The sequence below is a fragment of the Malurus melanocephalus genome, unplaced genomic scaffold (genome assembly GCF_030028575.1).
Source record: "Malurus melanocephalus ecotype Western Australia unplaced genomic scaffold, MMel_1.1 scaffold_163, whole genome shotgun sequence".
NCBI lineage: Eukaryota > Metazoa > Chordata > Aves > Passeriformes > Maluridae > Malurus > Malurus melanocephalus.
In genome coordinates this window covers 1,564,673-1,591,145 of record NW_026623395.1, presented here as the reverse complement: position 1 = coordinate 1,591,145, position 26,473 = coordinate 1,564,673, and the positions used below count along the sequence as shown (strand labels likewise).

Genomic DNA, 26,473 nt, shown 5'->3' with positions numbered 1-26,473 from the left:
CCCTGACTGTAAGGACCACTAGAAAGACAGAACCACCTCAACACCAGGGTCTCTGTGGCAGTCCAGGTGCATTTACTGACATAAATACAACAACCAAGATGCAAACAGCAATGGTATGTCACTAAGCAGGGAACTGGGAAGCAGAAGAACAACAGCAAGTGAAATTTCCTCCACGCACTTGTGCATTTCCCCTAAAGGCAGCATTCAGTTCTCATACCTCTTCCATGCGTTCAATAAGCCGGTCCAGCTCACCAATTCTCTGGTCTTTCTCCTGTATGCTTGTTTCTGTAATCTTCATCTTCTTATTTGCCTCTTCAATAGCCTTCAGAAGCCGATTTGTTTCCTCCTACAAATAAGAACATTTACATGTAAGAATATATTACATTAGCATCTAATATATTAACGAGGAATATTTCTTTTTCTTTTCGGCTATAGAGCCAAGCCAATAGCACTTAAAGAGCTCAAAGCTTTTCTGTACACCTGCTCAGAAATCTGTGAGTTCTGTAGAACAAAAGATTTTGGGTACTTTGAAATACACAGGTATTAGTAAAGCATCATCATGCCAATCCGAGAAAAACTTATACCCATTTCTTAGACAGCYGATTTACCTTCTGAGGATGCCATTAAGTAACAGCATGAGAAAAATATGCTGCTGAAAAAGACACCTTTTTAAACACCATAGTTTGCYATGTTCAGCTTTGTACATACCTCACATGTAAAGCAATATGAAYAAAAAGAGATGGGGGCATCTATCTTCAATCTCCATCATTATCTGACTCYATCATTTAAAAAAATACAATAACTGCTCATAGAAAGGTTTAGCTTTGGGCTGGAGGGAAATCATGGGGCAGGAAGAGTTCTTGCTCCAGTAGCATACAGTGAAGTTGCTCTTCCTCTCCTTCTTAAATTGTCACTTAAAATTGGATGTTTTATCTGTCTTTTTTTAGGGAATCAGAAGTTAAAAAAAAAAAACAACTTACCGTACTTCAAATTTTGAAATYTACATTACCACTGACATTACTATGTTTGAACACATATTTTTCTTAGTCCTACAACCCCAAAAATTTTGAAAGCTTAATAACTCTGGCACAACCGGTCACAGAGACAGAAGTGAAGAAGCACACATCAACTCTGSAGGATGAAGTGATTGAGAAATGACATCCAAGCTAAATATCACCCTTACAGACTCGCTATACATACTAGGAGGATTTCTTTCTCAGCCTTATGTTTGTGCTCCTCTTCTCGCAATTTTTCCTCATACTGACTATACAGCTTTCTTGTCATCTCTCTCATGACTTCAGCATTGGCTTCCTGTGATGATTCCACCTGTGAGAGAGGAAGGTTGACCCATCAGTAAGTACAGGATTGCTGGCAGCAGGAGAAAAGACTTCACATGATGAGTAAAAGAGAGTTTGAAGTTAAGCTCCACCTTGTTATAACCTGACATTGCAAAAGTAGATTTCCATTTGCATCAAGACCATTTGTAGCATTCTGTCACTATTCACACAATCTGAAATTGTAGAAGTTACTGTTCCATAAAATTCCTCATTTTCTGAATTTAGCTCAATAGTTTCYCCATTGAAATGACATTGTCTCCCCCCGTTCTACTAAAGCATAGATTAGAGAGGGATTAGACTYCTGTTTCCAAAWKGSCMMRRAMMMYYMAARSMAWWMYTTWWTWSMRKMMCCYYYYYGCTCTCTCTTGGTTTTTCACATTCTGCTCTTTCTGTAGGCACAAGGACTGCGGTAATCATGCAGCAAAGCAATCAAACTTAAAATTAAAATTCTCAGCTGTGTGGAAGGGTTAATTTTTAACAACAGAACCAGAAACTTTGCTAGAGCTACAGGGTAGAGGGCAGAATGGTAATTCAGGGAGAGGATTTCCTCCTTCTGTTGGCTGAAAACACTGACTGAACCACACCCTCAGYAATTAAACACCAGATAGGATATTCACAGCTTAATCCATCTCCTATGGAAAGCACAATAAAAGTGAAGTAAAATAACTAGTCCAGGACTTAGTTCTCTTCCCAGAGTTGCTATCAATCAGCTGTTCCAGTGAAATGCTGTGAGTGCTACAAAGGTGACAGGAAGAAGAGGAGTAAAGTGTTCCCTGCTGATCACTACACTTATCACAACTATAAAATACACAGCATATCACAATTTTTTCAAAATTTGACAAATTTTGATACAGTACTATATCCAAATCAGTCTACTTTGAGCAATTTTTAGAGAGACAAAGGTTTCCAGAGGAGGGAGGTTGTTTTAGTTGTTTTGTTTGGGTTTTTTGTGGGCTTGTTTTTTTTTGAGATTAAAGGAATACATTTGGCAGATAATGGAGAACATGATCAAGCTTTCGGTCATACAAAACCTTGCTGTTTGTGTTTTATTCCCTTGCATTTCTCAGGAAGAAATTGCTTAATTCTCTTTTGAAGATCCTCGCTGTCACAGCTCATAACTGCTGACCAAATGCTCATAAGATTTAACACATTACCTATTAAAAATGGTGCAATGCCAAAGAAACTCAACACCAAGAAATTCATGTAGCAATGTGTAGAGTTGTCATATTCCTTCACTTAAAAGGAATGAAGCTAATAACCATTCAATGGTTTCAATTTTCACCTGTCAACAGCCCCAACTCTTATGTTACATCCCATGTTATGGGAAGACTGCCTGTCACCAGCTGAGATTCTTTGTCATTAAACCAGTATCAATTCACAGCAATGTGTGAGCTCAAGGGCACAACCAGTGAAGAACCCTTTACAAATAAGGCCAAGGAATTAATTTGACAACCACCTAATGCCCTCAGTGTGCAGTATTTTAGAGGAGTTTATATACCACACCTTTAACTTCAGTAGCTGATTTTCAATTTGTGCTGTTTCCAGTTGCTTTTGCTTCTCTCTCAGCTTTTCCATAGATTGCTCATGTGTATGTTTTAAATTCCTTATTTGTTCTCTTATATCAGTGTTCTCCAATGTAACATCCACTAGGGTTTTCTATAAGAAAGAGGCAAACCACATATTAAAAATGAGAAATAATTTGATGAATTAATATTGACAAGAGATTACGAAACAGACAGCACATTTAAAGAGCTTCCTGTTGTATTAATGCAGTGTGAACAGTTTTGCAAGCTTTAATATTTAAAATTATGGCTTTTGTTGTTGCTAGAAGGTATTTCCAAGAGGAGTGTACTCAGTGAAATCAAGTCCTGGAACACCATTTAAAAAAAAAAAAAGAAACATGGATACATTTCAGTATGAGTAATCTTCCCATCTCTCCAAGGGCCATACCATACATAAAAAGTGCAGTGGACTGAAAACAACTGTGACATATGAGATAGTAGGGACGTTACGTTGTTCAGCTCGGGTACAAGGGAATTTGGAAGTCTTAAAAAAAAAAAAAAAAAAATCATTCCCACCGCATCCCTCTCCCGACATTTCACAGGTATGGAAAATCTCACAAGAAAAAAAAAAAAAAAAAAATCATTCCCACCGCATCCCTCTCCCGACATTTCACAGGTATGGAAAATCTCACAAGTTTTTGGCATCCAAACATGCCACTTCCATTTCTGTTAACACTGAAGGCACAACTAATTCAGGAGATGCACCATTTTGCATTATGCAGACCAAATCACATTTTCACYTTAGATCCTTCACAGAGACACGACTTGTGGCATTAGTCTGCTGCGCATCAGTATCTCTTCATTGTACACTATTTTAAAATGTTTGTTTTTTCAAAAAAATGGGTTTTGGAACCTTTTTCTCTGTTTCCTAATTTAGGTGCTTTAGATATCAAAGACAGTACATTATGGTGTTGTTTAGTGTTAGAATCTGTATCTGTCACCTACGTTTTCTGTGTGCTTTGAAATTTGTGTTAGAAAAGGCAGCTGTCAGCTGTGAAGCAGCTATGAAGATGTACCTGCAAGTCTATTGATGCGGATGTCAAGGAGCTGTTCATTTCGCTAAAGCTATCTAAGGCTGCAGCCTGCACTCGCACATGATTCTCTAAGGATTCCTGATGAGCATTTGTCACCTGAGCAAGGAAAAAAAAAAAGGTTTTATATAGAATAATGATCAAGTTTTCACCTAGTCTTTCCAAGAGAGCTACAGAAGAGAAAGACCCCAAGGTCATTTTCACAGTAGTAGGATGCTTAAAATATACAAGCCTCAAAGTATGTTCTTGCACCTCACAAACAAGCAAACAAAACTTAAAATCRAAATAAGCTAACAGAAATAAGGCATGAGTATCTAAGTTTATTGTTAGTCTGCAATCACTGTATCAGCTGTTCTTTTTGAAAGAGGAAAATAGGCAGCTGTCCATTCAGAAAGATTATAGAGTGGGCACATTGTAACAATTCAGAGTAAAAAGCAGAAGAATGCAAGAAATAAGGAAATCTAGAACAGTGAATTGTAGAGRAGTCTTAATTAAGAAGGAACTGACTAATCAGGTACATAAAGAAGCAACATCAAGAAGACGTGAGGATGAAACAGTACAAAGCAGGGAGGAGAAGCCAGAGAGCTTTGTTGTGTGAAAATTAGTCATCTTCTGTTATGTACACACACATGCTAAAAAACTGAAGAGGCAGGAAAAAGTACAAAATTACCATTCAAGAAGAGACCAAAACCCAAACACAGTGTAAATAATTATGAATGACCCAAYAATAAAGAGGAAAAGAGCGTCACTAATGGAGGCCAGCCTAGCTCACATTCTTAGATGGACCAGATTTGTTCTGTGATAAAAACATGACAACACTAGGGACTGATGTAGGGGGACAACAAGTAACCAGGCCATACACAGATTAGGTCAGCACRGGGATTAGAGGCCAAGTAGTTTCTGTTAAGCTTATATAAATATGTGCTCATGTCAAACAAACAAAAGCAGAAGTGCTTTGGATGGATTAAGAAAGTTACAAGGTAAGAACTTGTGTGGAGAAGCCAAGGGCAGGATATCGGAAGAGCAAATTTCAAACAAACTTTATGAACAAAAAGTTGTCTTGGAAATTGATAGGAAAAAGCACAATGATTGAAAGCTGAAGCAAAAGATATAGAAAGAATTTTTAACAGGATCTACCAATAGCACGAAAGACAATAGTCATGTAAAATCAAAATCAACCCCCAAATAATCAACCAAACAAAAAGCTCATGTTATTAGGAAGAACAACATTTGTGCTTCCTTTCAGGCAGTCTGGAGTATTAAAAAATGGGAAGGATGTCTCCTAATGWGCCAATTAAGTCAGCAGGAAGCTTCGTAAGATGCTAATTTGCTGCAGAACTAGATATTCTGTCAGAGCTGGCCAGAAACCCTTAATTAAGGAAGAATTTCTGACTCATGCAAGATTTCTACTGGTCTGACAGAAGATCTGGAAGTGCAGGATATCATCACTGCTATTCTATAAAGATCAGCAGCAAAGACAACAAAGCTGCACCTGAATCAGCATTTACCTACATGCACGCTGGGGCACAGAGTGAGTCTTGTTGGCTGCATTATGACTATTTAACACAGATTGGAGAAATTGAGTTTTTTTCTCTCTTCCCCTCAAGTCAGGGTGATTTTGTTTTCTCTTTTTTTTTTTTTTGAGATCAGTTGCACAAAATAAAAGTACCAGTTTGCAGCAAGTTCTGATTTTTGCACCCAACACAGCATGCAGGGAACTGACAGCCTCCAAATGAGGACAGCAGAAGGGCACAAGTCAGGGTCACAATCACTTGAAATCAGAATACTTTTAAATGCCAAAGCTTCATCTGAACCAGGGTTGTGAAAATCAATGCTGAACATAAAATCAAAGCAAGGTTTCAGGGAGATATTTTGGATCAGAGAAGTCAGCAGTTTAATATGAAGGCTATTTTTACARACTGCAACAGCTTTTATTGCTAAAGCAGCATATCAGAAGAAAGGTCATCAAATGACCATTTAAAAGTGCAGTTAAAAGCCAAAAGATAAGTGACTTTTTAGATTTTAATAATAAAAAATTGCTACTTCTTTTACTTAGCAGTAGAGTCAGTAAAACAAAGCAAAGTCTTGAAATGACACCAAGTTATCAGTTTCCCCTAATCATGCATGTTATCTATTMGATTCCCCTGGAAGCTGTTACATATATCTCCACTAATTACCAATACACAGAGGCAATGATAATAAGATCATTCTTTTATTTTCAAGAATTTCCAGCAAATTATTAATTTCCTATGCAAAAGCATCCCTGCCCTGCTTTACCTTCCTGGATGGAAAAATAAAGAAAGAAAGGAAACTACAGATGTCACACAAAACAATGAACTGGAGTGTTTTGGGAGATTAGTTCTGTTCTGCCAGACTAAAAGGAAAGCTTCTGATAACACTGGGACAATTATTCCCATATGCCTTCCCAACAAAGGAATGGATACTTACTTTCAGCTCATTTGTAAGCTGCTGTATTTTTCGTTTCATTTCATCATATTCACCATACATTTTCTTTCTTACTTTTTCCAGAGTTGCTCTCACCTGGTGTCAGAAAAATCAAATGCATTTATCAAACTTTTGGATTATGCTGTTTATACTGTAGGACATGATCTTTTTCTCCACAATCTTCATTGTAACTTTCTATAATTTCCATTATTAATCAATCTCTATGATGCCTGATGATTTTTGCTTTTCCTTTTTATGCTTTCTGTACCCTCTAGGCATTCTCCTGTACCCCTTAGCCCACATGCCTGTAATTCCTGTAACTTGATATTCCATCTTAGTTTAGGAGTTCTGCTGGGTAGAGAGACCAAACATCCTGAGGAAGGAGTCAGTGTGTTCTGTGCTATCCTAAACTCAAGACTCCAGCCTTGGGTGAAGCCTTCTGTCCAGAACATCTTGTGTAAACTGGGCTCTGGCCTCATCTGGGGGGGATTCATTAGAAKAGSRGGACATTACTGCAYTTGTTAMGTTTCTTATTGGGGAATCCTAGATAGATATGCTAATTCCTGAAATCGATAAAACTTGTACCCGTGCTGTACACAGGTGTGCATTCTGCCATCAAATTGTGCACCTGGGATCCCAAATACTGAGGTAAAACCCTTTTATCCCCTCTCCTTTAAGAGTCTTCTTTTAAAGACAACACTACTCTGGCAGACCAAAGTTCACAAAGCAGCAGAGCTGAACACAGCTTCCACAAGATGGGAGACCAAGAGCCAGCATGTGTCTTCCCATGTCTTTCCAACTTTTTCCTGAGAGCATCAGTACGCTGAACGCACAATCACAACATGCAGTTCACCTGATCTGATATGACCCTCCACAAGGGACAGAAAAGGGCAGGGAGATGGCCCCAGCCCAAGCTATTTGCACCAGGTACCACAGACAGTGCAATCTGGGGAGCTGGCCCTGTGTTTGCCAATTCACCACCCCAGCAGGGCAGAGAAACTACCCAGGCAGGAAAACAGCAGGGACATCAGCTTGTGTGCCTCACCAGCACTGCAGGAGCGACATACCCTGCCAGTCCCTAAACTAAGCAGCTTGAGAGTGGTGAACACTGGGAGCTGACAAACTGGGAGCAGCAAGGGAGAGAAGCAAGTGCTGATGGCCACAGAACAGGCAGGTGTTAGGAGCACACATGGTTAGAGTGCCATACACTGCTCACTTGACTCAGGGTTCCTCCCTGTCCTGTCAACTCAGTTTGCACTTGAATCTGTGTAGCACGGTAAACACTGACCAACAGCCTCCTGGGTGCTGAAGGTGGATGGAAAGAGAAGGTCAGATTATTTACCCTGAGGTAATTAGGGTGTTACTGCCAGTCTGAGAGCCAAAGACTGATGGGCAAAGAGATGCTGAGTTTCAAGCACAGAAAAATGTCAAGCAGGATCAGAAATGCACTTTTTGTTTTTCAGATCTTCTACCATCTATGATAAATGAACAGGCACAGAGAAAGTAGTACAAAGACATCCTTATTAGGCTGACTATTTTAAGGCTGCCCCAAAATATCCCAAGTGATTTTACTATGTCACCTAATTTGGAAGACTTTTCAAAGCTGCGGGTTTGGGGACTGGGGAAGCAGAGGAAGGGAGGAGAGAGCATTTATCCTTTCAGGTRTCTGCTTACATCATTTCTTCCATCAGCAAGCACAGTTCCCAGGGGTATAGCATGCTTTCTTCCCAACTCAAATACTATCAAGGCCAGCCTCTAGCTTCAGAGTAGGTTCTCAATTCAAACTCAGGTGCTGGGGTAGATATCAGTAATCCCATTATATCCTCACAGCTTTACATGGATATATGGAAAGGGCATTTAACAAATCTTGAAGGTKAAAATGTAACTTACTTCTTTAATGTAATTCATCTCCTCTTTCAGCTGATCAGCTGACCAGCCATAAACCACCATTTCTCTTTTATGGTTGTTGTCAGTTCGGTGCACAACACCATACACCATCCCATGAGAGAGCTTCCCTGGAGACATCCCATTTGGTACATGGCACAATCCCTAAACATAAAAAAAAGAAAAAAAATGGATACTAGAATAAAAAAATAAATTAAAATACAGTAACTCAGGGCCAGGACAGACAACCAAATATAGAGAAAGCACAATGGTACATATGAACACTAACTCTCAAATGTTTTGGAGCCAAACTGTCAACCTTCAGCGTTTTGGAAAGACCAATGACCAGCTTATAATTGATAAWGAATAYAGAGATGTCCAATTACCACTGCCTYCAACAGAAGTRAAGTAGRCATWGCTAGAGACACAGGTTGAATTTATACAAGGAGAGGTAGAGTCATGTAAGTCATGGGTTATCCTGGCTTATTTTTATTCACCACCATATGCTACTTTTCTGCATTCCTACAGAGAACTGTCAGGTCTCTATTTCCCTCTAAATTCATGCAACCACAGAATTGTCCCTCATTTCCCAAACTCCCTGCTACAGGAAGCAAAAACTTATCAGTTTACTAAAAAATTATAAAAAGTTTTAAAAATCTGAAATCGAAACATTTTAGGCAAGGTTCCTTAAAAGAGAGCTCAGAAAATATGTTTCTCTTGAAGATAAAAGAAGTAGAATTTCAGTTTGCATTTAAAGCTAAGTAAGAACACCCAAAGTTATCACACTCATTTCAGATCTCCATTTCTTCTACAGATGTTGCAGAACTGACATCTTAATAGCTAAAACAAAGCTATGAAATAGCATTTATCTGGGTGTTCCAGTGTTATTAACTACTGTAGAAGGATAAACCTTCTAAATCAGGTCTTGCTATGTAAATAGAGGTTGTTCCAAAGAGATGATGTTTTATTTTAATGATCTGCAGAAATTTGTGAAACATACTTGTAATAATTGCATGTCTTGCTTCAAGGCACCCTTTGCAACARACTCCTCTTGTTGATCTCATGAATCTACTAAGAAAAATATTCATGCAAACAGCAGGAATCATTTCCCTCAGCATGTAAATAAATATCTGCATGGTCAGATCCACCACCTGACCTGACTACTCACCTCTCCTCCCTTCTAATCAGCCCAGGGAAACATCCTCCTGTAGCAAGCATCTGAAATGAGTCAGTCCTCGGGACTAYGCATTTCTTTGCTTGATTACAAGGAATTTAAACAACTATCTTAGATGAAGATATTCACATTATGACTGCTTTTATAAAAKGAGGAAATATTCTTACCAAACTTCAAATATTTGCAGACTAGGAACATTKGGTTCATTGTACATTGTTTGCGAAAGATCAGTTCTAGAGAAAAATCAGATACAGGTGGTTTTACTGAACTTACTTTCTCATGCTTGATATACCTGGATACAGGTAAATTTGAGCAYATTTACTACATTGACTTTAGAATATGTTTTGGTTTGTTTGTTTTTTTTTTTTGTTCTAAGCATTGTCTAAATACTCTCTTTGACACCAGAGGCWGAAGGCAGTGAAACTCAGCATCTTATATCCCTCTGCAGCTGCATCCTAGATATCTYCAGTCCTTATCATGATGAAGAGAGGACACCATCTGCAGTCTAAAGCAGCAGCATTCTCAGTTTTTAGGAGCCAAACCAACACAACTATGCTGGCAATGTAAGAATAAATACTTACTTGGGTAGGGAGCAAATGAACAGGAGAATATACTTAAGAAAAATGGGTAGAGACAGACATTTGTTTTATATTGTGTCCTTCCCACATGGCACTGACAGATTTTCCTCAACACTGTAAATCCTGCATGCTCTTCTTTATCACATCATTAATAGTTTAACCATGTTGCTGAAGCTCTGGGTKTGTGTGCAGGGCTGGGAGGGGAATGATCACAGAGCAGACACCTCATAAAGAACATTTCAGGCAAAGAACAACAAAGCTGTAAGCCTTCAAATAAGAGCTTTAAAACCACTTACTGAAAAAAGCATTGGGCAAACAGCCCTWTCTATTCATGATATAATTTTGCACTTTGAAAACCTTATATCCAAAGCTTCATATCCCTGTAATAAGACATTTCATAATTATATATTATTGGGGGTTTTGTTTTGCTGTTTGGATGTGCACAGACAAAAGCCTCACACCTCATACTCTGAAACAGAGAAATACAGAAACTTGATGGGGACATGACTCAATCTTTTTGTGTTTGTTTGCTTCCAGGGTTGTACAGTTYCTTTCATAGTTCATTGCAGCTCCTCCCCTGCATCTGGAAAAAGGGATTACACACAAATTTCCATCTTCCTGATAACAGAATGAATAATCACTTTGATTGTTTAGAGGTTACCAAGGCACCAGACACTGAATTCATAAATCCATACCCTTTGCCCATGATCATTCATTTTTAATGAGGTGAACAGCTGAATACCAGCAATACCAAGGTCCTTTGTGCTTCTGAAACATTAACAGAATTGTCTAAAGGGCTGTTTCCAGAGTTCTGGAATAAAAATTATGACCAAGTTCCTTATTTTTAGAATATTATGAACACATTCCTAAGGAACACTTTGAAGGACCTTTTCCCCCTCTAAGAAAGACCTACAGATTCAGACCAATGGGTTTTCAGAGAATCACCCACGGCACTTATATATTTCAGAGATGAACAGACTTAAATTTACATCATAATGAGCAGTACATGCAGGATTAGGTATGCACAAAGGCAGACTGGTTACTTGTCTCTTGCAACAATGCTAAACTTGCTTGTTATCTATATTTGCACAAGCCTCCCAAGATGTCTTTGTTACTTCTCYTTCAGAAGATTAAAAGAATCTCCATCATCTGTTGACTGTTCCATTCTATGTGCTACTTAAAATACAGGATGTTATTTTAACCCTCTCCTTATTCTTCCATCCTATCACAATCCCCAGACAAGTGCCTGTAAAAACTTCAGTTCTTGCTTGTTCAAAGATGTGTGAGCCAACAGCTACACAAGTAATTTCTCATATTTCTTYAACCTCTTTCATTGCTGTTCTATTCCAGCCATGCTTAYCTTCTACTCACCRTTTTCTATCTGGAAACYCTTTCATTTCTATCAGGGACCACTAATTTAAGGATTCTGTAAAAACAGCCAAAAAAGAGCTCACCTGATACAGTCTCCTCTTAAGGAGAGGGAAAACTTACAATCAGAAAACTCCTCTGAATGCAGGGTTGACAGATGGTTGGTTTGTTTTGTTTGGTCACTCCTTTTTTAATACAGCTTTGCCTCTAAAGGAGGCCTTGCTGAGTAGCTCAGTTCTCAAATATCTCCACAGAACTGCATAAATAAGTATGCATTGAGTATACTTCTGCTAGTTTGTCTCCTCTCTTCAGTTATTTCCACCCACTTTTGTCTGCTTTTCTCCCTTCACTGTTCTTTTCCTTTTCTGCCTTGTACTCTCTTCTTCTTCTGATACATTGTCTCTCCCGTGCTTCTTCTTTACAAATCGAGATTTTCCACATCCTCAAGAACTACAGAACAGTTTTTTTTAAGTCAAATACTTCCCATTATTTTCCTCTATGTCCCATACACTCCCACTGTTAGAACTGAGATATTTTTCCAAGCAGGTCCTCAATGGTCTCCACTCTTATCTACAGCGAGGCATCTCAGTGAAGGTAACAGCATTAGCAAACACATGCAAGTATTTAGGAGCAAGTAAATACTGTAAAGCTAAACAGAATAGTGCTTTAACATGGATGGGTTTGTGAGATTAATCAGCTCTTGCTGCTTGAGGTCAAAATATAAGCAAAATCCCTGCTAATGTGAGCTGCTGATCTGAAAAGCCAGAGTTAGCTTAATCAATTCATTGGTATTTCTTTGTGCCTATAGTCAGTTCTGTGATAGTCCAAGGTGACAACAAGTACTCATCCTGTGGATGCACACACGTCCTGGATCAGTCTCCAGGAATGCCTTGCCTCTGTTGCAGCAACAGACAATGTCACTTGGTGTGATCACACAGAATGTACAAAGAAAGACAGACTGTGTTTACTTAACTAATAAATATTTAAATCAGAAGCCTACAYCCCAAGGTTGCAAAAGCCTCGATAATTACCATGCATCCTGTTTATRTCTCTTTCTCCAAGATGGCAGCACAAGTAGCATGAAACAGGTGAAGAAAAGACATTATAAAACCAAACCCTAAATAAAAGTTTTTAACCTATATATATATATATATATACACACACATATACATATATACATATATATATATATATATATTAGCTTATATAAAAAAACATAGGTTTCATATGATCCATGGTTTTATTTGTATTATGTAGGTAAATAACACTGAGGGATGATTTGTTTCCCAATCTATCAGTTTTTWAAATGAAAGTCAGATAAGCTCATATTTTATACTTCTCTCTGCCCCAAAATTGAAAGCGAAAGCTCAGAAAACACATCTTTTTTGAGAAAAAAAGGACATCCAACATAATGCTTAACATAATTCTGTGTTTAGTACCTCTATGGCCTTAAAACTTCCCTGACTCATGATCTTCTGTTTGCCTACATCATCAAAAAACTTTTAACAAGAATTTTATCAGTTAAGCGAGGCTTTATCTTTTCCTTAACAGCCACATTCCAGAYGGTTCTAAAACATCCAGTCATCTTTTACCTGTTCACTAGTTATACACRGAACAAGAACACTCACACTATTACTTAGGTTACATATTTTCTATTCAGTAAAATGACATATTTATAACACCGAGCTCTCCAAGAAAAGTTACTGTGCTCTGAGAAAAGATAGCTCTGTTTTTATATCTTTTCATATTCCTCTACAGCCCATGAAAGTCATGTTACACTTAGGAATGTTTAATATAAAAATAGTATTAAAATAGGGAAAATATGCTGTTGCTGAACACGTTCCAACTTTCAAGCTCCTTGGGTGTAGACTTTAGGTGTCCATCTCAAAAAAGAGAAGTGCCAGACATTGTACAAAGTCATTTCTAACCCATGAAATCTGTACACAGAACGCCAGTGGTTACACACCAGGAAACTAAAAGACAACAAATACAGCAGTAACCTCAGAAGTCAATGGAATTCTCTCCCTATTTCATGAAGCACTGGTTTTAACAAAGGTGTTGCTTAATTAGTACACATAAAAAAATCAAGCAATCAGTGCTGGAAAGGCTGAGAAGCAGTAACATCAACCACCTGTAGCAGATGAACCACATTTGTTCAGGCACAAGGAGGTCTGCTCTGCTGACAGGAGTGGGCTGGCAGCAGCAGAGAAAATAGGCACCGTCCTAGATTCCATGTGCACCACAGCCCCAAGTTTACTGCACTCACATTCTTGAACCGAGCCTGACACAAGTTCCTGCTTGATTCTCACCATGACGTATAGAAGCAGATGCCCCTTCTGGCTTCTTTACAGCCTACTTTTTTTGCTGGGGGAAAAAAAAATGTGCTCTATGTTTCTGTGTCCTTGCTTAGGAAGTCAAAAGCATTTCACTTCTTAGTTGTGATACTTTAAAAAAAATAAGAAAATTAAAGTGTGTGAAGATATATACAGCCAAAGTACTTAGCTGAGTTTAAGAATAAACACTGCTCAAGCTCAGCTGAAAGCTACAAAGACGGTAAAGTGACACAAATTTCTTGAGTGTTATCTCATTTTCATTCTCTTGTCCACAGACCCAGATGAAAAAGAAACATATACATATATGTGTATACATATCTCCATATTCTGCCTTCAAAAGCTTAGCTGCAGCTTCCAGTGACACTTACAAATTTAGCCATAATGGTGAAAAAAGAGAGTGATGGATAAAAATAAGCCCAATCCCAAACAGGGACAATACAATTGTCTGGTAGYCCTTTATTATGCAAGACCAGACAGGCTTCAGGACATGCAGATTTTGCATACAATCTGCCAAGCACACTATTCCTTTGTACTTCATGGTGACATAAACAGCCTCACACCACTGTCACCCGTTGTCTATCTTGGACAGAAATAATGGAACAAAAGCGGAACAGTTTGTAATTCTCTCTACCTAAAGTGCTAACAATTCAAACAACCCAACCAGCCAACCTCTACCTGTGAGTTAAGTTCTTGTGTGCTTCTTTCAGGGTATGATATCCTAAATATGAGTATCAAAATCCAACCTGACACAAGCTCACTCCCCCCTCAGCTTTTGAGATCAGTCTCTAACTCTGTACCATCTGCCAGCCTTTCACAGGGAGATGCCACCCTGGTACAGTRTTGCCTGCAGCAATTTTGTTGCAACAAAAGCACCCAGATCCATCACTTCATTTTAATCTCATACACTGGTTCATTTTTATTTCATGGATGGATAGCAATAAAAAAGTTAACCTACAAACTTATTGCACTGATACAGATTGAATTAAATACAGCACAAGTTTCCTGCCAAGTTTCCACTACAATGAAAAAGGCTAAGCCAAGAGCTACCACCATAACTGATAAAGAATCACTTCTGATCTGACATCAAGCAGCAGAGCAAGTTATTGGGAGGATCAGCACTAGCAAGAGCTGCTGTGCAGTTCCTYAGCTGATTCTGCAATTGAAGCACCTCTTAATGATACTGAGGCTGAGATAAGCAGAAACGGTCAGTGAGCTGTCACCGTGTMACATTAGGGCAGCTCAAAATCACCTCCTTCTAATGAAAGATTTSAAAGAGAAGCTTACAACCAAATGTCACGCCATGGTGTATTTATAGTTTTCTGGCATTCACTCCAACACTGCACRGTCTCTGCTTTCCTCCCTCAGCAGCAGAGGCAGAGATTTGTCCTGCCCAAACAGGGGAGCACCTGCACCAGGCTCTGACTGCCTGACTTGCTGGAGCACTCCAGCAAAAGCTGCACAATCCCACAGATTACCCTGCAGTTCATTTCTGTAAATCACACTAATGTACTTTAAATACTGAAAGCATTTTTCATGTTCCCATTTTCTTGGCAGTCAGCAATTWAAGTCAACACAGAACTCTAGATTCCAACAAGGGATCTGATGTTAAATTTGATTCTTGCCGAAGCTGGATTTTTTGACCTTAAATTGTAAAGTGCAAGATAGAAAACAGAACAGTTCCCTACTTTCTATTATCCATATTTCCAAAAAGGGGGCACAGTTATCATAGGACTGTGTGAGGATTATCTAACATTTGTAAAGCTTGCTCTCAAAGTGCTTTAAGCAATTTCATTAACATGAAGTCAGCTGAATATTGGTGATCAGCAGAGATAGCTGATCACTTTTAGGAGATTTTTTWAAATTAAACTGTGCAGTAAAAGCATCACAGCATGACTAGCCAYGAGGCATGTGTGCACTGTAAGTTACTGTATAACTAATTTGAATACATAAAGCAATCGATTACATAGACAGTAAAAACCCACAGGTAATAGACTGCTGTCTGGCTTTAGAGATATGATGAAAAAACAGTTCATGAGCAGTGATTTTTTTTGTAGCTGCTTCCATACACTATGGCTATACAATCTGTGGGGTGCATTTTTTAATTATACAGAAACTATAAAACACAAGCAGTTAGCACAATTCCTCTGCCTTTTTTAATTGCTATGGAATTGACTGGCAGATCCACTCCAGCTCTGAAGCCTGACCTTCTAAGTATTTGAATGGCCTAAAAATACTGAACTGTAGAAAATTATCCAGAACATACAGTATTTAAATTGCATATGGTTTTTCAAGTCTCAACCAGTAAGGACCCTTGAACTTCGCTGCTTTCCACATTAAGCAAAGCAATGCATTTATTTCTTCATATCCTCTCCTTAACATTCTCTGATTAGAAGCCCACTTGCCTTTACTTGTATTATGGGGGAAATAACAGCTCTCACTRAATACAAGGTCCCACAGAGAAAAAAAAATGGTCACGTAAGAAAGTCACTACAAATTGTCCAACCCTAATCATTGACATTTCTTTCTTATTATCACATTACTCAGCACCATAAAGTGAGTAAGCCATGAGTAAATATCTATCCTCCTCAAAAACAAACTTAGACTCCTCTTAGGGCAATRGCCCATAAAATGAGTCCAGTCTGAGGGTTGCTGCAATCAGATACAAGCTGACAAGACACTGACAGAGGAGCTACTCTATGAGCTACAACTAAACACCTCTGTGCAAAATGTATYATTACTATTGAATGGTGGCCCAAATTCAGTTTGCATTAAGGCCTATTTTATCTATTCTGTAAGTCACATTCCTAAATTCTGAAGCACCAATTACKCTGCCAGACCAGTGCGTGGAAACCKGAGTGTATACAAGATTCCAGCACAAGAAATAACTGATAAAGAATCCTTATCTTGAGCATTTTACTTTGCATTTATTTTTATTGCTTAAAATGTTCTTCTCAGTAATTTTAAAGTTATTTTTGTTTGTAAGTATCACTAAGAAATTATTTCTAGTAAATTCTATTGTTTTGCTTTCCATTGTCTTACTGCTATTCAGGCATTGAGTCTGGCAAACTTCACCATTGATAAACCAAAATCAACCGAGACAAAGTATAAATGTGGTGAAGTTGTGAAGGCTGTCCAGCTTCCCTTTTTAGCCTTCATCCTTAAGACTAATTAAACATGACCTCTTGCTATGAAACAGCTCTTAAAGTTCTGCACCAAAGMAGATTGTAAAACCTTTTCTGTGTGCACACTGCTCACTGCTGAAAAAAAATGCCCTCCTGAGCCCTTCGAAGCAGGATCTTCAAATCACTTTCACTTCAGAACAATCCTGATTCCTTTCTATTTCGTATTTGTACATCACTGTATACCAAAGTTAGCTGACAAACACAAAACATCAAGGTGCCCAGCACACCAACTCCCCATATATGAATGCTCAAATCTTGCACACTGTTAAGCCTACATGTAATATAAAAGCCTCTTTTAGGATCAAGAGGATGCTGATCAAGATCCTGTTTAACACAGGACCTTGTTCCTGAGAACAGTTTCCCGCTCTTTGATATATGAAATAAYCACATTTTAAAGGTACCTCAGTCACAAATCACCCACAATCTCTGTTGTTCCTCTACCACTGTCCTATTTCACATCCAGTTTTGCCATCCCTAACTCCAAGGCTCAGGCTCAAAGCTCACACCCAACTTGATAACTTTCCACGTGTTCTTAAMTCTTCAAAGATGACTGAGCTTTTGGCTGCCAAAACAACAAATATCAGCATCTGTGGAGGGTAATATTTACTTCTAATTTACAGTGAATTTAACTTTGATTCTTAAAACTTACACTTTTCTTTCTCTCAATTTCCTTTGGTCCCACTTCAGGCTGTGACACTTCATCAGGTGGTACTGTAAGGCGTAATCTGCACACATTCATCTGAAAGAARAACGAGATTTAGATGTTACAAAAATTATTTGAATAATTTGCTTTACAGAATGAACTGTACTGAGATTCAAATTTGAACTTACTATTTTCTGTTTTCTACCAAACAGCTGAAAAAATATTATTTAAAAGGTTAGAGGGGTTTTTAGCTGGCAAAAAAATGATTCAAGGGCATCCCCATAATTACATACCTGAAAAGCAAAAATCCATTTCAATCAACAACTTGTTCTTAGGTACTCAAAAATTACATTGAGAGCTGAGAACAATAAACATAATTTTCTACTTCTGAGTGTTGTTTGCTGATTTGGCACACTTTTATTCTTCTTCAAAAGGGATTGTTTAGAAACACAGAGTATATTTTAGAGTAAATGCTTCTTTCCTGCTCAGCATATAGCCAAGTATTTCAYCCAAGGATACCTCCGTACTACAACTCCACTAAATGTGGAATACGAATATTATTGAAATCTGATACATACAAATGGTTTGTAAATACCCAGTTTCAAAATGCTTCAGCAAAAATTTAAGAGGTGTTGTTTCTTATCTGATTTTAGAACAGTTATTCTCTTGCCAAAGAGATACCAGGCACAATACCCTTGTGCCCCCAGTTGCAGATTRCCTTACTTTGGGCTGAGACATCTTTGGTTTAATGGTATTTTCAGAGCAATGTATTTCATACAAGAAACTTGGTTAAAACGTTCAGTCTTAGTCCTGCTCATGACATTTTTGTGGAAAACAACTCTAAGCAGAGCATAGCAAATGATTAAATGAGAAATTTGTCTGTCCAAATTCGAAGCTGCACAATATCTTCCTGTGAAATCCCAGCTGCCTATTGGTAACAAAGAGAGCTCTTAAAAGATCTTCCTCAAAACCACGGAAGTGTCTCTTTCATGGTTACTGTGGGCCATCATCACTGTCCCTCTACAGCCCAGCATCACATCTGTTCTAGACCTCTCCAGTTTCTCCTGGAGTCATGCTGAAGGTGTGTGTCTGTCCCTCACACCCACCTTCCCCCTGCACTTGATCCAGTCCACAGCTCATGTCTTGGTCATTACAGCACCTTCTTTTGTCTTGAAAGTGGCAATAATGTTCCACTCACTTCATTCAGAGCACTGCAGCAAAGCCTTTCCATACACCCCAAATATTACCATTTTTCAATTTATTTCTTCCAACTGTCTTTCATGTAATTTAAGCTGCCTTGACTGCCTTTTCTAGCCTCTTTACAACTCCCTCAGAGATCACTATTCAGTATCACAACAAGGATCCTTATTTTCCATTTCCAGACAAAAGACCCTTTTCAACTTCTCAAACAGGCTTTAACTTTTTCTTCTTCCCAAGCAAAAGCAACTGGAAGAACTATCTGCAATGTCACTGTGTTTCTTCTGGCATTTCATTAAATCTATTGAGAGGACAAATCAATAGCATTTAGACTACTGCCATGYTGTCCACTATATTTTTTAAATGTTACATACTGCCTTCCATCTTCCTCTCAGTTTGATCTTTCAAGGCTGCAAAGCCAGTAAGAAACAGTGTCCTGAGACAGATAAAAGTTCYTATAAAATGTGATATGCTCTGTACTATAAAGAGTAAGAAGGGGGAAAAAAGTCTATAAGAAGATGAAGGTGAAATATAACCTATTCTTTAGATATATCTGTGAAAGCAATGTTTTGTGCAGGGGCCTTCTCACTGATAATTTATGATTTAACCATATGAAAATCTAGAAGCCACAAAGTGACCTAAAGCCYCCAAAACTTAATATAAGAGCAGTTTATGCTTTCCTGTTTTCTAAGGAATACTGAAACAGTGAAATGCATTTAAAAATTCTGAAACTTGGTACATTGGCTTTTGATACTGATTGGCTGCTATGTTTGTTCTAAGAACACCACATTCTCTTCATGTATTACAGAAGTTGGTGGTACTCCCCACTTACAGATTAGTTGTCCAGATAGATTAATAATAAACTCCTCATCTTTGTAACTCATTGATTCATAAGATAATTAACATCACCTTTTCTCACCTATTTCCCCCTGCCCTTTCCTCCCATTATATTAGTACWGCTCTTTCCTCTTAAAACATGCCTGTTTGCAACAAAAAAGGGGAACACTGGCATTTCTCCATGTAGGCAAACAAAGACCAGARCCATAAATAGGAAATAGAAGTGAATTTGTGCTGTGCAGGAAGTGATAGATGAGGCCAACTTTTTCTTACAGTGATTTTGAACAAAGGAACACTGGACAAAAAAAAGGAATGAATGTATTGCTAGGATAAAACATTAAAAAGGCCTGAAATAACTAGAAATAGATAATGACTGGCAACCCAGTGTTAGGAGAAATGTGGTTGTGTTTGATTCTCTGAAGCAAATAACCTGCCTATTAATCAGTACAAGGCTAATTATAGCCAACACAGATTCACAGCAAGGATTGTAAATAAGCAATTATCCCTGTACCTGTACACCAGTGAATGAACCGTGACTGCCCTTCACATCACAGGTGTTACAGGGATACKATGAAGGAAATCACAGAAGTCCAGTACAGATGGCAGTCAAGTTGTAACAACTAGGTTGGAAATATAATATTACAATAGTAATTTGTTGAGACTAAAACCACGATACAATCAGAAAGTTGTTATCATTAAAACTTCTTTTTCTTGTCCTTTTCACCTTTCCTTATCTATTAACCCCAAATCACTTCCCCCACCCCACCCCAACTGGYAATCATAAGGATTCCAGCCTTGAAGTTGTGCCCAGCAAGGCTTGTACAGCAGTGGCAAAGTTCCACCCAGTTCCTTGCTAGAACAAACTTACACAGGCTGTACTCCACTATTGTTTACAACAATAGGACTTCCTCAGCATCCCTGGGGAAACAGCAGCARATGTGTAAAGTAGCCATGCAGTCCTGCTCCTCCTAGGCCCCAGATGAARCATTCTATTGAAGGACAGAACTACAGACCCACCTGTTAAAATACAGAAACACTCTGGAGATTGGAAAGGAAAAACAACATGCACTGCTTTTTCCTCTAGCCTCCAGAAGCAGTTCTGAACACTGCACATACAGTTCTTGCTCTGCAGTGCTTCCTGAAAGGAACAACACACTGTGCCATTCGTCGGCACATTTCCTTGACCAAATCAATGAGCAGGCTCRCATGGAAATCACAGCAAGCCCTCCTCCCACAGCAAACCCTCCTGTAGTGATGCCTTAAAATGGAAATTAAATCCTAACAGGAAGAGCCTCGACACGGTGCCAAACAGTGGCAGGGTAACAYGCAACTGAGGATGAAAAAGTAGTTTCCAGAAACAAATTGGGCAATTGGGCAGAAAGAAAATGGGAAGGAGAATGAGAACTACTCTAACAGGGAAGAGCTGCGATTAATTTCCTTCATCTACTTACTGACAGTAAGAACAAGTGAGAAAAAACTGGGACAGACATGACTTCCACCTTACCTTTATGTCATTGGCATTGTAACATTGTGAGCATAACTTGTACAAAGAAATACTGAATAGAAGAAGAACCAGGTATCTTTCTAAAAATCCTACATGACTTTCAGATTTTTGTTTACTTTGCAGAATCTGTAGCTTTCACAAGTCAACATTCAAAGTAATCCTAATTGTGCCAAAATGTCATGTTCCCTCCTGGCTTTATGACACCAACAACCCATGAGTGACATTTCCAAAGCTAATCTGACATCATCTGTGAAACAAAGACACAGACAGGAAAACAAAGACTGACAGGTTCACYCCAACAAAACACAACACAGCAGAAGTTTCCTGAGTGCAATGAAGCAGGTGACAACATGCTTTTTTACCAAATTTCACATTCATGTTTACCATCCTACTCAAATCACTAGGGTGCAACTTAAAAAAAATATAGATATCAGATTCAGTTTGAGTAAGGCTCTTCAGCCTCTTCTTCCCCCTTTCTAAAAAACAAACCASCCAGAAAGGCATTAATCATAGTTATCTATGGGCTGAAATAATTACAGATTATTTCATTAAAATTAATTGTTACATTAATGAGCAATGCTGTTATGGAATAAAAAGGTACTAACACAGCAACAGAAAAATACAGSCTGTTCTACTAGCAATCAGTCTCTAAGGGAGCCCCACAGGAAAAAGATCTGGTTCATTATTGATCTAGCTTCAAACCAGCTCTGGAGTTTAATATCACCAGAATTTAATATTGTTCATATTGTCTGATAAAAGAGACAAGGATAACACATTTGTCAAGTAACTATCTACTACCCTATCAGYTCCTATCACTCCATTAGCCTACAGTCCAAGGTTAGCTTTACACTTTCAAAGGTGAATGGAGAAAAACAGTCCATGTTTAATTTCAGCCTAAAAAGCAAAGAAGAAAGTACTTTCATTGGTCATTTATTTGTTGATTAGCCTGCTTCATTTATGAAATATCTGCTGTGAGATTYCCCACACGATTAAAGGGCACTTTTCCTGTGACCAGAGGCACACAGGAATGAGACGCACACCTTTCATTTATTCAGCAGTTATTCTAACTGTCTTTCTCCCCTCTTTTGACAACTCATGATAAGGGAGTCACATGTCACTAAAAAAAGAGACAACAGCCTCTCAGTGGGTTGTAGCTGCAAATTAAAATCATATCAGTTTCCTTAACAGAATGTATCAAATAGAGTTCATCATCGCCAAGAAATCTATCAAGGATCTGAAAATAAGAAGCTTATCACCTGAACAGAAGTTCCCTTACAGTGACTTCTCTCAGAAATACTAAAACAGGGAAACTCAATGGAAACATGGAAGACATACAGGGAACATAGCTATGATTTTCAAGTCATCTTAATTTTTCCACATATATGACAAATTTCATTYTTTATGAAGATCAGGGACCATTTTCTCAGAAAAACCATTCTGACCTTCTTGCTATCATGTAAAACAGAGCAGCACAACACTGTTCATTTTTTCAATTATGAACTCATATTTTTGAAGCATCAAAACAATAACTGCATAATTCAAGAAACATCATGATTATATGGATGTATTTCTGGTAAGGATAAGATTACCACTTATTTTGATTCCTTTCTTGTGAATGCTCATGTAGAATCAGCATTCACAATGATAACAATGTATTTACAGGGGCAAGAAAAGGGCTATTTAAAGTTGGGTGGTTGTAGAGACATTCCTGTCGTATCTGCCTGAGTTTTTAATAACTTTTTAGAAGCACTTCCCAGCTGATTAATAAATGGTTACTATTTACAGCACCTRTGAAAATAAAAAACCTACTAAATTATGTATCTGCATTTAAGGAGCTGATTGTACAATTAAACCACTATTGCCATCTAAATCATTACGGTGAGCTTTCTCACGATAGGCAAGTTCTATAGGATAGGCKAGTTCTAAATTGTAAATATCCAGGCGCATTTCAAGAATGCGGGGAAGTCTCCAACACAAGTACACCTTCCTCGGAGGTTTACAGAACAGCCAGGATCTAGCACTACAAAAGCCTTGCAGGACTCCCCAAAAACTCTTCCTTTCCCCACATCTACAACGAACGCACAAAAAGATGCTCTCGCAAACCGCAAGCTGCACCTGAAAACACGAAARTAAGGAAAGAGGGTGGAAAAAAAGAGAAAAAGAAAAAGGCGCTCCGCGGTAACTACACGAGACGGGATGTCAAACCTCCGCTTCGCCCCGCGACCCCGCCCGCGGGACCTCCCGCCGCCCCCCCGCGCTGCCCCGCGCACCTTCCGCCGGGAGCGGCCGCCGTCGCCGGGCGGCCTCCGGGGGGTGGTGGCGGTGACCGTGAGCCCCGAGCTGTAGCGCAGCATCCCCGCGGGCCGCCGGGCCGGCGCTCTCTGCGGCTCCCGGGCCGGCGCCGCCGCTCCTCCCCCGCGCACTTGGCCGCGGGCGGCCGCAGGGGCCGGGCGGGGGCGGGCCGGGGCTGCCGGGGCTCCGCTTCCCCCTCCGCCCCGCGGAACTCGCGGCCCCGCGCCGGCTCTTGGGCCACTCCAGTGCCCGGCTTCATCGCGCCGGTGACGCTGGGCAAAGTCGCCGTGGGACGCTGAGGTGCCAGGGCAGGGTGCCATTCCCTCTGCTCMCGAGAATATGGGGTGTCGGGCTTCGAGGGGAGACCCACACAGGTCCGTCTGTTCACACAGCCGCCTCCCGGCAGCGCAAAACGGAGGTCAGGGCTCGCAGGAGCCACTGGCAGCCGCTCAGTCCCGTTCTCCGGCACCCACCTCTGAGCACTGCAGMCAGAGTGCTATGTGAAAGCTGGACACTGTCCTCCCCTTCTTGCCACAGCAATTCGTGAGCCACCCAGGTCCGTCAGTTGTTATCCGTACTCCAGGAACAAGTACCAGACTSGTCAGAAAACACCCAGATCCCAGCCAGCCTGGGGCTGACAGGCACAAAGCTGGTGTATGAAGGACAGCACCGGYCTCAGTGCCAAAGGTCCAACAAGGTGAGTGTGGTCTGCCCGAGCCGGCTGGCCCCGAGCCAGMTTGCACCTGTGGACTTCAGCATTTCAGATGCTCAGCTCTTCCGGATCTGATGAGAGCTGAGGGAACGTCATAACCCTACACGGCCTAGGCACACAACATCTTTGTCTGTAGCCTTGAGCATCTGTCACAAGCACCACATTCCCCAGTAATCAAGGAAGTTATAACCAAAGGAGATGCTTTTGTTTGAAAGTAATGGCAAAACAAATACCTTAACTGCATTTTTAAAATAATTTATCTTCTGTTCCCATGTAAATTAAGATGACAAGAAAACAGAGTTATGGCTATGCCATGTCCTTACCGGTTATGATGTTAATGACCAGAGTGTACAAGAGAGGAAATGTGCCTTGGAAAAATGGAAACTGCATTGAGCTATGGGTGCCTCACTCTCTCTGTGTACAGTTCCTCTGTTCACTTCACCTCTCAGCTTTATGTCTCCAAGGGAGGATATTGAGCTATTAACATGACAAGGATCTGAGGAGAAGAGGAAGAAAAAAATCATTGCCCAGTCCAGACGAAGGAATGAAGGTCTGCATTTAGTATTCAGTTTTTTTTGGTTTTTTTTGGCTGTTGTTTTCCCAGGTACTATTCTGTTTTCATCCCAGGAAGTTAATACAGCCCAAGGCAAATGAATTAAAACATCCACTTGCATTTGGATTTGTCTCAAGACAAGATTGGCTTGGTTACACGATTCTTTTTGTGGCAAGGTGTCTTGTTGGTACAAACAATTGCAATTCCATGTGAATCACCCCCTGTCTTAAATCTTGGTTGTAATGCTGCTTTTGTGGATTTGCACGTGAATAATAGTGTATCATCATCAATAGGAATAAGTTCCTTCACAAGTATGTTGTCTACACTCTGGGATGTCCTTTGGCCTTTGTTCCTGGTCAAACTTGTACTACACTATGGAAAAAGACCTTCTTTCCTATATAAGAAGAGTATGCCACAATAACCATCGGCATGAGAGAGTAAGGCACAATAATCAAATCTATATGGGAAAATTTGCAATGTCTGCATCAACTTTGAGAATATTGACAATTTTGATGGAAATCTTGTAAGTGCATTGCTTGTCCATGGCTAATACACAGACAATAAAAATATGGCTTTCTCACTTATGTCTATCTTAGCAGCTCCCTCCCCATTTCCTGGAAAATAGCAGCTGGACCCATTTACCTGCAGGTTTGTCATCTTGATAGCTCCCCAGTCAAAAGACCTCTGACCACTCCCTTGTACTCCTGGGCATGACTGACTCCCCACCAAGAGTATTAGAGATGATAGCCTTCTAACAAGCAACAGGTCTCCTTTGCTCTGAAAAGCCACTCCCGTGCCCAGCTGTTGCTTGTCTKGGGCACACTCTGCATGTACTCACGGCTGCAGCTCATTATTCCACAATTGCCATTCTCCCTCACCCCCTATGGAGGTTTAACACAGACACCCCTCTTTCTCCACAGTCTGCCTCTTTCACTCCCTGAGACCTCAGGGAGGTGGATCTTACCTTCTTGGTTCAGATAATCTGAAGTAGATTTGCCACAGTTTACAGCTCCTTTTGCCTGCAAGAGTCATTGTACACTGTTGTGAGCATTTCATATGGGGCTTGGGATGTGGCACTAGTTTACTGAAAAAGATGGAATAGAAAGTAAGTCTCTACTTGGGAATTAGCTTGATTAAAAAACAGTATTCTACAGATTTTTACAGCTGGACAGACTGCCCAAAAGGTATACCTAATCATATAGACTGCTCATAGACAATATACAGTGTGGTGGCAGAACATGATCTGACCAGGATGCCGAGCTTTCAGTTCAAAACCTGCCAGCACTTTGTGACTACAATGGTCCAAAGGCCCAGCAGGTAATTACGAGATAACACTACAGTATGAATATCTGAAGCAACAGTTATTGTGAAATAGCTAATATAATTATATAGAAATGGCAAGAAAAATAAAGTGTAGGCACCTTCTTCACTTTTTTTGTAACTACCTTGTTTCCCATCACCAGCATTACTGAAATATTTTTTTTCCCCAGGAGGCCCATTATGCTGTGGGAAAAGTGAAATGGGATGTCACAGAATCAACAGGCCTTTCTATGAAAAGTCCTTGATCACAAGATGGACACAGAGCATACAATACATGGAGTAGGAAGAAGGTCTGCCCTCCTAGAATAGCAGGAGTGGGCAGCCTGGTTTTACCATAACTTCAAGCATAAATTGCTTGAATGTGGACATGGTAAAACGCTGAGGTTTTTTTCATCAGAATCTCCTGTCCATCTTCAGACTAATTGCTGATATAATCCAGAAGAAAAAAGCAAAGTTCCTGTAACACATGATCAACTGGAATATTAATCCTATGAGATTTGGGAATAATTGCAGTTACAAAT

General features: G+C 39.6%; 1 protein-coding gene across 6 annotated transcripts in view; it reads right to left on the bottom strand.

Annotated features, from left to right (window-relative positions):
• The window catches only part of MYZAP (myocardial zonula adherens protein), a 41,979-nt gene extending 18,069 nt beyond the window's left edge, over nt 1–23,910 (bottom strand). For 2 of the 6 annotated variants that reach the window (XM_057372126.1, XM_057372125.1), the window contains exons 1-8: nt 23,346–23,478; nt 17,544–17,633; nt 8,266–8,424; nt 6,379–6,471; nt 3,916–4,029; nt 2,841–2,993; nt 1,201–1,326; nt 218–346 (exon numbers count right to left, since the gene is read on the bottom strand). In XM_057372126.1, the coding sequence (XP_057228109.1) occupies nt 218–346; nt 1,201–1,326; nt 2,841–2,993; nt 3,916–4,029; nt 6,379–6,471; nt 8,266–8,424; nt 17,544–17,633; nt 23,346–23,429 (948 nt within the window). In that variant the 5' untranslated portion in view covers nt 23,430–23,478. Of the gene's footprint in view, nt 1–217; nt 347–1,200; nt 1,327–2,840; nt 2,994–3,915; nt 4,030–6,378; nt 6,472–8,265; nt 8,425–9,600; nt 9,667–17,543; nt 17,634–23,345; nt 23,481–23,840 lie in introns of those variants that run through there. The other 4 variants (XM_057372122.1, XM_057372128.1, XM_057372124.1 and 1 more) reach the window with 4 other exon arrangements.
• Between the last annotated feature and the right edge of the window lie 2,563 nt (nt 23,911–26,473).